At 38.0% G+C, this 11,487-nt stretch overlaps 1 protein-coding gene across 1 annotated transcript; it reads right to left on the reverse strand.

Moving 5' to 3' along the window:
• Window positions 1–1,173: 1,173 nt before the first annotated feature.
• On the reverse strand, window positions 1,174–9,731 carry LOC131891855 (transgelin-2-like). The gene is made up of 5 exons (XM_059241529.1): window positions 9,323–9,731; window positions 4,256–4,374; window positions 4,074–4,189; window positions 1,388–1,595; window positions 1,174–1,330 (listed from the first exon to the last, which is right to left on the reverse strand). The coding sequence occupies exons 2-5, from the start codon at window positions 4,358–4,360 to the stop codon at window positions 1,271–1,273; spliced, it is 489 nt and encodes a 162-aa protein (XP_059097512.1). The 5' UTR covers window positions 4,361–4,374; window positions 9,323–9,731; the 3' UTR covers window positions 1,174–1,270.
• Between the last annotated feature and the right edge of the window lie 1,756 nt (window positions 9,732–11,487).

The following is an 11,487-nucleotide window of genomic DNA, read 5'->3' on the forward strand; positions in this document are numbered from 1 at the left end:
AAGCGTAAAAGCGAAAAAGATGATATTTCCTGAGACATCTAAGATGACAAAATATTTGATCGTTGTAAACCCTTAAAGTATTGCTTTCTTAGGCAAATGCTTCACAATAACTGTCCGAATCAAATACGATGGAATAGACAAGTGCCTTTTTTTAAATTGTTTTTTCTAGTTTGTCGAAATACAGAACTTTTAGACAACGAAAAGGTCAGGCTTGGCTTCCCTGAATTCTACTGATCCCTTGAAAATACGAGAGCAAACGTAGAAAGAAAAATTCATACGGCATTGATTGATCTGCATATAAAACGAAACGTTTAGAAACTGGAGAAACCGAGATCCAATAACAAAAATTCTAAAGTGAGCTTGTTTTGTTCCACGTCAAAGCTGACATGGGTTTGTATGTGCCATCGCATTTCAACGTTCCGATGGTTCCTGTATTTCAGCATGGAAAAGCTTCTAAAAGCATTGAACAGCCAGCAACGGATTGTGAGTAAATACAACGTTAGTCGAGACTTTATTAAATCAAAACAAACGTATGTCATGTTCAAGTCAAAAACTGCGTTAATCCCTACACCTTCGTTGACACATTTTTCGAAAAATACTCCAGCAGTCGACAACTTTCTGAAAGTATTTTTAAGGATTCATTTGAACTCTCATACTAAACCTTTTGTCAAATGAAAAAGATGATATGTAAGAAGGTAATGAATAGGATAATCAGAAGTAATAGTGAAAAAGGCACACTAGAACACAAATTAACCTTTTATGACATGATTTGACCACTGATTACGCGTAGTATGCTGATTTTGAATGTTGAGGCAATCAATGAGCCATCTCAGGGGATCATTTTTTATTGAAAAAGGGTTAGCTTTCAAGAATAACAAAAGAGTACTCCGGGCAGTCTAAATCTGGATCATTTTTCAGGCAGCGTAAGGTCCATATACTCGTAGAGTCCCCACAATTGATTGGAATGACTTATATTTATAAAATTTAAAGAGACTAACAAAGATCAAAATTCAGCCAATTTGTTACTTCAAGTAGCTTGCAACTTGAGCAAAGGAAACACGACTTCTTTTCTAGCAATTGTCAGTTTCAAGTGTTTTTAACTCGATCGAAACAATCACCCTTACATTTATTAATCTATTTCCTTATTAGAAGTCCATAATAACAATTGCAATAGAAAGTGCTCGGTAGTTTCATTAGGAAACTAATCATGTTTGTATTTATCTAATGATGATTCAAGACAATTTCAGTAAATAACAAAAGGGACTAATTCCTACGAGTAAATTTTGTTGGCAGGAAGGGTGGCAAAGTTCACATGTTCCTCATTCTTGGCCTAAAAGAAAATGCACCATTGAAACATAACTTCAAAAATGGAAAGCAAACATCTCACCAATTCTGCTATTTCCTCTAGACACCTCACCACTTTTGGGGTATTTTTGCCTTCCCACAAGTCTTCTACCTGAAATAAATACTTTTTGTCCACACCGTAGTTTTGAATAGTCTCGATGAGATTCCGGATCCGGGATTCTTCGGGTTTTACTCCCGCACTCCCGAAGGGATCTGTAGGAACTGAGTTGAAGGATAAGGTCGTCATCATGCTAAAATATAAAGAAAAAAACCTATATGTGTCGGTCTAGATTGATTTTGATTGAAACTGGGTAGTTAGATAGTGCAATCTTTTTCTATTACTATTATTTTAAGGTTCATGTTTTTGTAACCGAAGCTTGGGAATGATTTCGTAGCAAGTCAAGTCATGAAGATAAGGTTGTTCGGGAATCATTTGCAAGAAACGATCTAGGTCTCGCTTAAAACTTAACAAGGGTACATCTAATAAGCAGATGCGTCGGAGAGGTAATGGCGAATGGTTCTTTGGAGGAAGCTGTGTTCAAAATGAAAGAAACCTTAAAGCTCTTTAAGAGTTCGTTATCCGAAGAACACGCCTTATGTCTGGTGGTACCTGTTATGCGTCTTCTGCCGCTCTGGCAGTGTTCGATCTCGGGACTGGGGCAAAGGCCATGCAGGAATTAAAATATATAAAGAATAAGATATTGTTCGTATCATTGTTTGAATAGGGTATGCAGTCTTTTCCCAATAACTTGGGTCCTAAAGAAGGCTCATGAAAAAAGGCGTAAGTTGCGGTTTCCGTTCGTGGCAACCTCGATTAAAAATATTTCAAGATCGTCTTAAGATTGGACCAGAAAAATGAGGTGTTAAAGTACGTTAGTCGTTCTTCAATAAAAGGAACTAATTACAGTTACAGTTACTTTGGTCAAAAATAGTAATTCGTTACTCAACCATCACTCGAAAGAAATGTAATGGCGTTAGTCGTTACAATTACTTTAACTAAAATTTTAGATTACCAATATCTTATGGTCTTTCCACATCAAGAACATTCTCCTCTAAAGAAATTGTGTTGTTTGATTCAAGTAATCCTATTGCGTAACATTTGAAGATTTCGTGTAAACATTTCTCGATAATGAGCATTGACATTTAATATTAGCATATTTGTTAAAAATGTATTGCATCATAATGCTTTGAGGAGTTAAGATTGGGACCCTGGATGGGGTAATGATTGTTGAAGGTTTGAAGCAATGTCGCCAAAGTCATGATGAAAAACAGTATTAAACAATGTTAGAAGCCTATGCCTCAAGTCGTGGAAATGTGGCGGCTTTGGAAATTTGCTACATCTGCTTAAGCCAAAGAAACATTTTCCTTGCTTGACAATTACACTGAATCACATCTTCAGTCCAACGGACTTTGGTGAGGAAGATGTAAATCATAAAGTAACAAATGGTATTGCAGATTAAAAGCCAAGAACACCCTCAGAGTAGTCAAGAGCAAGGATAATTTTCAACTCTGAGTTTCTTTGATCATAATGTGTGCGACAGATGAAATTCGCGCAAAATGACAATTTCTGTTGAGCCTTAAGTTTCCTCGGTGTCACGAGATATAAAAATAATTAAAGGCCATTCTTGAAGCCGAAAAAGAAACGAGTAATGAGTGTAATTCTTTTGGTTTTTGGGTCCTTGCAATTACACAATTGTAAAATGCAATGCAATTATTGTTCCCTTTTCCCAAAAACGGAAAAAATTACTATAATTTCGTTACTAATGCCTTGGCAAATTGGGTACGAAAAAAAACCATTTTTGAAGCACTTTGAGAGCCCACCGGAGGCTTTACGATTGCCCTTGCATTGATATAAGTTGCCGTTTAGTTCAATTTCTGGCTAATTCAACCAACCAGTATTTGATACTCGCCCAAGATGAGCGCCTGAGCTCTCCCTATAAAAAATGCTCAAACCCCACTTTGCCCGTTGTGCTTTTCCTTGAATGGCCTTTACCTGACATGCCTAATGGTCAGAAGTTTTTAAAGCGGGAAGATAAAGAGTACTATTTCAGTGGTTCCCCCTGGTTTCAAAGTCTTTTTCCATTCGTTGTGGTATTCCTATGCTACACGAGATGTGGTTTAGGTTCTTCACTTCAGAGGGCGTTTTGCGAGTTAGCCTCCAACAAATCTAAGGCTGATTGGATCGATTCCTTTTTATTCAACTATGATGCCTTTCAGTTGTTTTGGGCTAATTCTATCAAAATCTCTGTATTTAGTGACCCAGGTCAAATAATGTCGCCGAAAAGAAATTACGTTCGTGACCTGCTACCGGTAGTTCATTTTTGCAATCTTCCGTGCCTCTTCTACATTTCGTTTCGGCTGCCTGACGTTGGAAATAAGGGCCCTTGTCCAATACACAACACGAAATCAAATTCTTGTTTTAAAATGACTCTTGATAATCATTGCCATACTAAGACTTGGGGCCCAAAATTGCAAAATTAAACAAACGTGAATGCTCATCTACATCTTAGTTGAGTTGAGTTAGGATGAGGTTGCGTTGATAATTCGTACCATTTGTTAAAAAACACTTTCTGAAGCAAAGGTATTTCTCAACAAGAGACAATTGTGCCATCTTGGCCGGAACACCACAAGAAATAAGAAAGACCACTTTTTAACCACAAAGAATAGCACTATTTTGGGGGCCTTAATATCAATTCGATGTTTGACTTCACAGCAATCCAAGTTCTTACTTCATTAACACTTGTCCATCTTTGATCCAATCAGCAAAATCCACATTGCTGGGCTTGTCGCCATGTAAGACCATCAGGATGAATTTAATCATTGAATGCTCTCTTTCTTTGGATCGCTGAAATATAACTTAATCAATTAAAAACTAGTGGCCTCATTTCAGGTTCATGAACTTTTGCATTACTATGCCTCCTCCACTAGTGTCACTCTTCATTTTTCGAATCTCACGAGACGCTTTCCGAGCTGCAATTTTGGCCTCCTCGGATAGCCCACCAACTGGTTTCCCCATAACGGTGTGACAATCTGGAATCAGTTAGGTGCCATCGCAAGAAAATGATACGAAGTTTAGATTGTTTTTGACCATTAGAAGCAAAAATCAATTTCAATTTTCATAGCTCATCTGGAAGGACATAGTAGGTCTTCATTTGCTGACATGAAGTCATTTGTTGACAGAAATTCTTAAGTTGAAATTGGGGAAACGGTTACGGTATTTGTAGAGATCGAATTCACATTTAGATCGAACATTATTTTGAAAACAGACCAAAAATTGTTGGTGCTCTTTTAGAAAGATTTTTCAATAAGATAATTTACTTATCGAATTTCGAAACCCATTCCAACTTAAATCTCATTGTTATGAGGGTCTGTACTGAAGCATTTTTGTAAACCGACAATGGCTGGTCTTTGGCCAAAATGGGCTGGTCGAGTTTCGTTTTCTTGGCGAACCGAGGATCGACAAGATAATCGAAAGGAGCGATGTTGGACTGTGGGCATGAAAGCCCGTCATTGGTGGTTAGCATAATATTTTGCTGAGGAGGACTTTCACGGATTTCTCAGCCCAGAAAACGTGTCTAACCCTCCAAATCAGCAAAAGGTTCCACCTTCCTTTTTCAAAATTCTTAACCCTTCAACTCCTTTGTACTGAACCGGAAAGGCAGCTTTTTAGCTTGAAGGACCTTAGCAAGGGCTCCTATCTTCAGCAAAAGAGGGTACATAAGTAAAAATCAAATATGCTTAACCGAGTGTCAAAACGTGACCGTGCCTTTTTAGGACTCGGACAAAGGGTTGCTTCAAGACTCGTTCTTGATCTTTGATTGCACGGCAGTAGCTATTTTTGCTCGAGTTGAGAACCCTAACTGAGGTCCTTGAAGCTAAATAGATGATTCCCCTGAGAAGCATATTGACGAAAATGTCGACTTAGGAGCTCCGGGTTTAAGTGGTGAACAGAAACAAAATTTTAAAAAAAACCTTTTGAGGGCCAAATAGTCCCTAAAAATTGTCTTGAAAGCACCAAGTAATTTATTTTCACAAGAAAATTCTTCTCAAACGCAAAGATGTAAGCCTGTTATCAAAGTTATCATTTAACTAATTTTGTAAAAGTTTGAAGTAATTACCAAAGGTATCAATATATTTCATTGTTTCATTTTTTTTAATCAAAAGGCCTTGAAGTTGTCTCCTAAGTTGGACCTCCAAATTAATACCTAAGCCATGCAGGTTTCTAGATCAAATTTGGTTCCTCTGTGTGCTTTATTTTAGCTATCTCTCATGGTGAAAAGACCTGGGCTAAAATTAAAACGTGTTTATGTTTGCTCTTTTGTGGGTGAAGTATTGAGGTTCTATATGCATTTTAGGAAAAAAGGCAAACAGGACTAGTTTGAGAATTAGAGAACAACTACTACATTGCAACAAACCAAGAAAATTGGGACAATGTAGTATGAAGTATTCAAAGGAGGTGCAAAAGGTATCTTTTACAAAACATCTTCCAAACTATCCATGAGGTTCTTCCTCATCCAGAATTCAGAATCAATTGTTGTGAATTTCAAGGTTTACACTTTTGAGCCCTCCAATCTTTTTATATTTGTTGAGTTATTAAGGAAGAAAAATGAATAAGCCTTTATGAAGAAAAATAGGATCATAGTTTCAAATATATGTGTTCAACACATATGTTCAAAATAGGATTATGAAAAATGCCATTTGATACTGCATTGAAAGTCTCAAACTAACCGCATGACCCAATTTCAATTTTTGATGCGCATGATGGCCAGCCAGGCAAATTTGTGTGCAATCAATATCTTTGATTTGTTTTCCAATCTCGCGCGTCATCGCGGGAACGTTATGAAAGCGTTCCACTTCAAATCCGTTCTTAGTCACAAATTGTTCAATGTCAGATGGGAGACAATCTGCCTTTCAGCACCATTTACTTTCTCAATAATGTTTTCCACAACGTGTTTTGAAAGCTTGGATACCGACCGACTGAACTTTTCCCAGAACCCATTGAACGACTTCAAGAAGGTGAAGATTTGAGTAATTGCTACCCATTCAATGCTCGTTTGCACAAAGCAAATGGCATTCCCTTTGACTTTTTCAAATGTCACTTAAGGTGGGAATTAGGGTTGCGCAGTTGCTAAAAGAAATATTGATATGACTCGAAAGTCTTGACCTTAGGCAAAAACAGTTTCAAGGTGGTTCCTCAATTGGGCGAGTCATTTATACATTTATTCTGCAATACTCATGTATTTGTAAATAAAACAAAGGATCTCATACTACAAGAAATATAGGAACGCTATAATTTTCCTTTATCAAGAGGGAAACTTGAGAATCCGTCCTTTTTGTCAAAACACTCCCTTCCCTCTATAAACCACTTTTTACTCAAAACGGCTAATTGAACTTGAGTCATTTTCTGGGCTTGTTTACAGCTCTGATGAGAATGCAAAACACTTTTTTAAACACAAATTTGGCTGTTTGTGATCAGGCTTAAATGGCTTTTGCTTCCATTTTGAGCAACGATTTGGCCCCTTGCGAGAACATTCTGATTATATTTTAACGTTCGTTTTTTCAATGCCGGATCATAGTCTATTCCTTGGGCCAAAAGAAACTTTGGCGCACTTTTGGGTTTTTTAAAGTCAGTTTACCAAGCGTACGAACATTTTGAGTTCGAAATTGCAAACGTATAACTTTAATACGTACCTTGCATTTTCTTAATTAAACGCGTGTATTTTCATTTCGTGGCCCTCTCCCAATAATGATATTCGTTGGCCCGTTTCAAAAGCTTAGTATTACTGCCAGTCTCTCTTCTTATGCTGACAATACAAAGTTAGTTTTAATACCTCTAGCAAGATCAAAATCAATGGGAGAGTCCGCATTTGGAAACGTGAAAAGCATTAAATCCTTCACAAGCTCTTGTTGTGGAGTTTTAGAATGATTTATCATAGTCCTTCGAATCTTCAAACGAGACGGTGAACACCTTTGACTTTAGAACATCGTATGTTAGTCACAAAAAAATGAAATATAAGACCAGACATTCATATTCATGTCAAGCAACTAGGGACAATTTGATTGAGAAAGCAACAAGTTGCTTTGACCTGAGCTCTCCTAACACAATCGGTCATCCCTGTGGCTTGCCAGGTTCGACCAATGCAAAGCCTTTTCATTGTTGGTCCATGGGAAGACAAATTATTTCGACTACCCAAATTTTCTCCATTGATTAATTATTAAGAAATCACGTAGAAAAAGCTGCCACTACAAGTGTAATAAGTCTAAAAATCTACCAATTTGCATCAATATGGTAGAGGACACATATGGCTCAATTGATCAATTTTTCTCATATTTCGGTTTTTTCTTTATGAATTTGTATTAATTTTTGTCATAACCTAATTAATAACATGATAAAAGGAGCCATTTGATAACCTAACCACCATCTTTTTGGGGAGAGGTCATTGATATTTATTGAAATGAATGGGTTGTTTGCGGACTTCAGCATGAGGAATAGATTTATAATTTTACAAAGGCATATCCGCCCTAGAGAGAACACGGATGCCTTTAAAAAGTGACCTATTGGTTCAAAATTTTCTCTGAACAAAAGGATGATCTGCAATTTTTTTTTACCAGTTCATTTTAATCATTAACATTCATGATGTCAGGTCAGGTGTTCCCCAGGGCTCCATCGATACAAAGTTAGTTTCTGGTAGGAAAGGCCGAGATTCCAGTAGCCTGGCAAAAGACCCTACATAGAATCTACTCTTGGGTTACAGAAAGTAATATGGCCCTGAACGGAATGAAATTCCGCTCAATGACATTTGGGTCAACTCTTTTGAATACTCCACTCGTAGATAATGGAGGTAAAGATATTGAGCAGGTCTCATCTATGAAAGGTTTAGGTGTAGTCCTCAGAAATAATGGAGAGTTCGATGAGCATATCCAGTTGAAGGTGGGTATAGCTTTTCAAATGTGTGGTTGGATATATCACACGTTTAAGTTCAGAAACAGCACCACGATGCTAACTCTGTACAAGTCGATTGTTCTGCCGCATCTTGAATATGCTTCACCCATTTGGGCTCCAATGAGTTCAGCAGGTTTGCAAAAGGTCGGACAAGTCCAAAGATGTTTCACTAGCAACATCACAGGATTGAGAGAGCTCTCCTATTGGGAGCGACTAAAGAAGTTGGTACTTTTCAGTGTTTAGAGAAGGTAGGAAAGGTATCTGATACTGTACGTTTTCAAAAGTATCCATGAGCTTTTTCCCAACCCAGGATTTAGGGTGAATTCTAGTGACCGTGGAGGCTTAACGTGCGTTTTGAGACCACCTTCAAGCCCTCGAGAATCCGGGTTAATTCGAAGAATGAAGTCCACCTCTCTTCTCTCTCAGGCTCCTTCATTGTTTAATTTGCTTCCCTCTAATATTCGTAGGGAATACGTAGGCCTTGTTGATCCGGTAGCATCTTTCAAGTCAGACTTGGACAAACTTTTAGATAGCGTTCCAGATCAACCCTACATTCAAGGACTAGCTCGGTCTGCTAACTCAAATTCCTTGGTAGACCAAATATCATATAAAGATTGAGAGGTAATAAATAGACGAATGATAACCTTTCATTTTAATAATGCTAGGGATTATATTCCCTGTAGCGGTTAGAAAAGCCCGTCAAAAACCAAACCAAAAAAATGGATTTTATCAGTCAATATCAAGATCATTACCTACTGGATGATGAAAATAAAGCCATTAGCCACACTCTAAACTTTGGTTTGACACTGATTCTACCAGCCCAACGCTTCAATTACAGCTTTTTAACCATTAAACCATTTCATATGACGGACTAACATTCTCCATCTCAATTTATGGTTAGTGAATCGGTTCGGGCCAAGATCTTTTCGCCCCCTGTTTCAACATGAAATATGTACAGTCAAAGTTTTATTCCGCCTGAAAATCTGCACAATACCCACCACTATCGAAACTTTAACCTTAGTCAAACATCCTTACCTGATCAATTAGAGTACAGAGTAAAAGCACAAAAAAGTCGTCAAGGAGAGCAAGATCAAAGACAACTGAAAAGTACTAGACAAAAATGTGCCCAGCTCCCTCCATAATTCAGACAATGCTCTTCTTGCAATCAAAGGTAGATAGATTCTCCCACAACGACAGGAGGAACTGTCCGTCAAAGCCCGGAATTTGGGCCCACGCGCCCTATTTGGCCTTGTTTCTTGTTCCCCACATAGAGGGTGGGGACCCGAGTACTTTTGGCCAGAATTTCGGATCGCAATCCTCATACATCGTTTCCTGGCTGAGTAATGGGAGACAAGGAACATTTCTTCCCTATTCATTCGACTTGTGCTCAATTCAGCCTCTCAAAATTCTTCAGTATCACGGTCAAATTAGAGCACTAGATAGAAAAGTGACGCTTCTGTTTCATTTGACTGGCACCGTAAAAGCAATCGGATGAAACTTGGTCAGTGCCACAACGTGTATTAAAATTAAATTTAATGTTGTTAAGGGAGTCAATGAGTACACAAATTGTGGTCTTTTCGATCTAAAAAAGCACACAAGAAAAAGGTCACCCATACTGCCGAACTGTCAAGATGTGATCTCAGTATGTTGTCATAGGTCTTGATGGAGATACGCTACTTTCCCTTGTGCTCTAAAACAAATAAGCTGTCATTGAACAGGGAGTTCAAAAGTAATTTTGGGTCGAATTCAAGCTCTTTGATATTTGATTAATCGACGCTTTCATCATCTTGCAAAGGACAAAAAACCTTCAATTACCTCAATTAACTATCAAGGCATTCAAACTCTTTGGGAAACATTAAATTTGACAACTTCTAAACCATTTAAGGTAGATTGTTACTCTTTGAAATGAAAAACAAGACCATCAAGTTCCCCAAATTGCATTTATATTTTGTTATTATTATTGTTATTTTCTATTTTGGTTTGATTTTTCAGGGGCTTTTCTAACCGCTACAGGGAATGTAGTCCCTATTACTATTAAAATGAAAGGTAATAATTCGTCTATTTATTACCTTTCAAACTTCATATGATATTTGGTCTACCAACGAATTTGAGTTGGCAGACCGAGCTAGTCCTATAATGTAGGGTTGATCTGGAACGCTATCTAAGAGTTTGTCCAAGTCTGACTTGAAAGATGCTACCGGATCAACAAGTGCGTATTCTCTACGAATATTAGCGGGAAGCAAATTAAACAATTAAGGAGTCAGAGTAAGAAGAGAGTGGGACTTTATTGTTCGAACCACGAACAACTGGAATTTGGACGGGGACGCTTGGTTTGAGAATTAGCTTTTCGCGATTGAGTTAACGCATTATGTTCCTCTTCAAATGAGAATGATCCAAAGCTACAGCAATTACTCATTTCAATTTTCAGCTTGATCGAGCCACTGGGTCAAAAGTTATGCCGTCTCAAAAGGCACTACAAAGCTCTTCAATGAATGAACGAACTAGCCCTCTTGTGGCAATTGATTACCAGAAGAGGGCTAAGTCATTTATTCTGTGCTCTGTTATGTACTGCACTTTGAGAGGGCATAACTTTTGACCCAGACGTTTGAATGAACTGACACTTGAATACGCAATCGCATGGATCTGGGGCCAGCTATATCTGAAGAAGAATTTAATTCGTTGACTCGAATTGGAGTTGCTAATTTTCAACCTTACCATCCCCGTCCATATTAAAGTGGTTCATGTTCGAATTAACCCGGATTCTCGAGGGCTTGAAGGTGCTCTCAAAACACACATTAAGCCTGTACGGTCACTAGAATTCACCCTAAAACCTGCGTAGGGACAAACCTCATGGATACTTTTGAAAACGTACAGTATCAGATACCTTTCGTACCTTCACTGAACACTGTACAGTCCCAACTTTTGTAGTCTCTCCCAATAGGAGAGCTCTCTCAATCCTGTGATGTTCCTAGTGAAACATCTTTGGATTTGTTCGACCTTTTGCAAACTTACTAAACTCATTGGAACCCAAATGGGTGAAGCATATTCAAGATGCGGCAGAACAATCGACTTGTACAGAGTTAGCATCGTGGTGCTGTTTCTGAACTTAAATGTGCGATATATCCAACCACACATTTGAAAAGCTATACCTACCTTCAACTGGATATGCTCATCGAACTTTCCATTATTTCTGAGGACTA

The sequence above is a fragment of the Tigriopus californicus genome, chromosome 12 (genome assembly GCF_007210705.1).
Source record: "Tigriopus californicus strain San Diego chromosome 12, Tcal_SD_v2.1, whole genome shotgun sequence".
NCBI lineage: Eukaryota > Metazoa > Arthropoda > Copepoda > Harpacticoida > Harpacticidae > Tigriopus > Tigriopus californicus.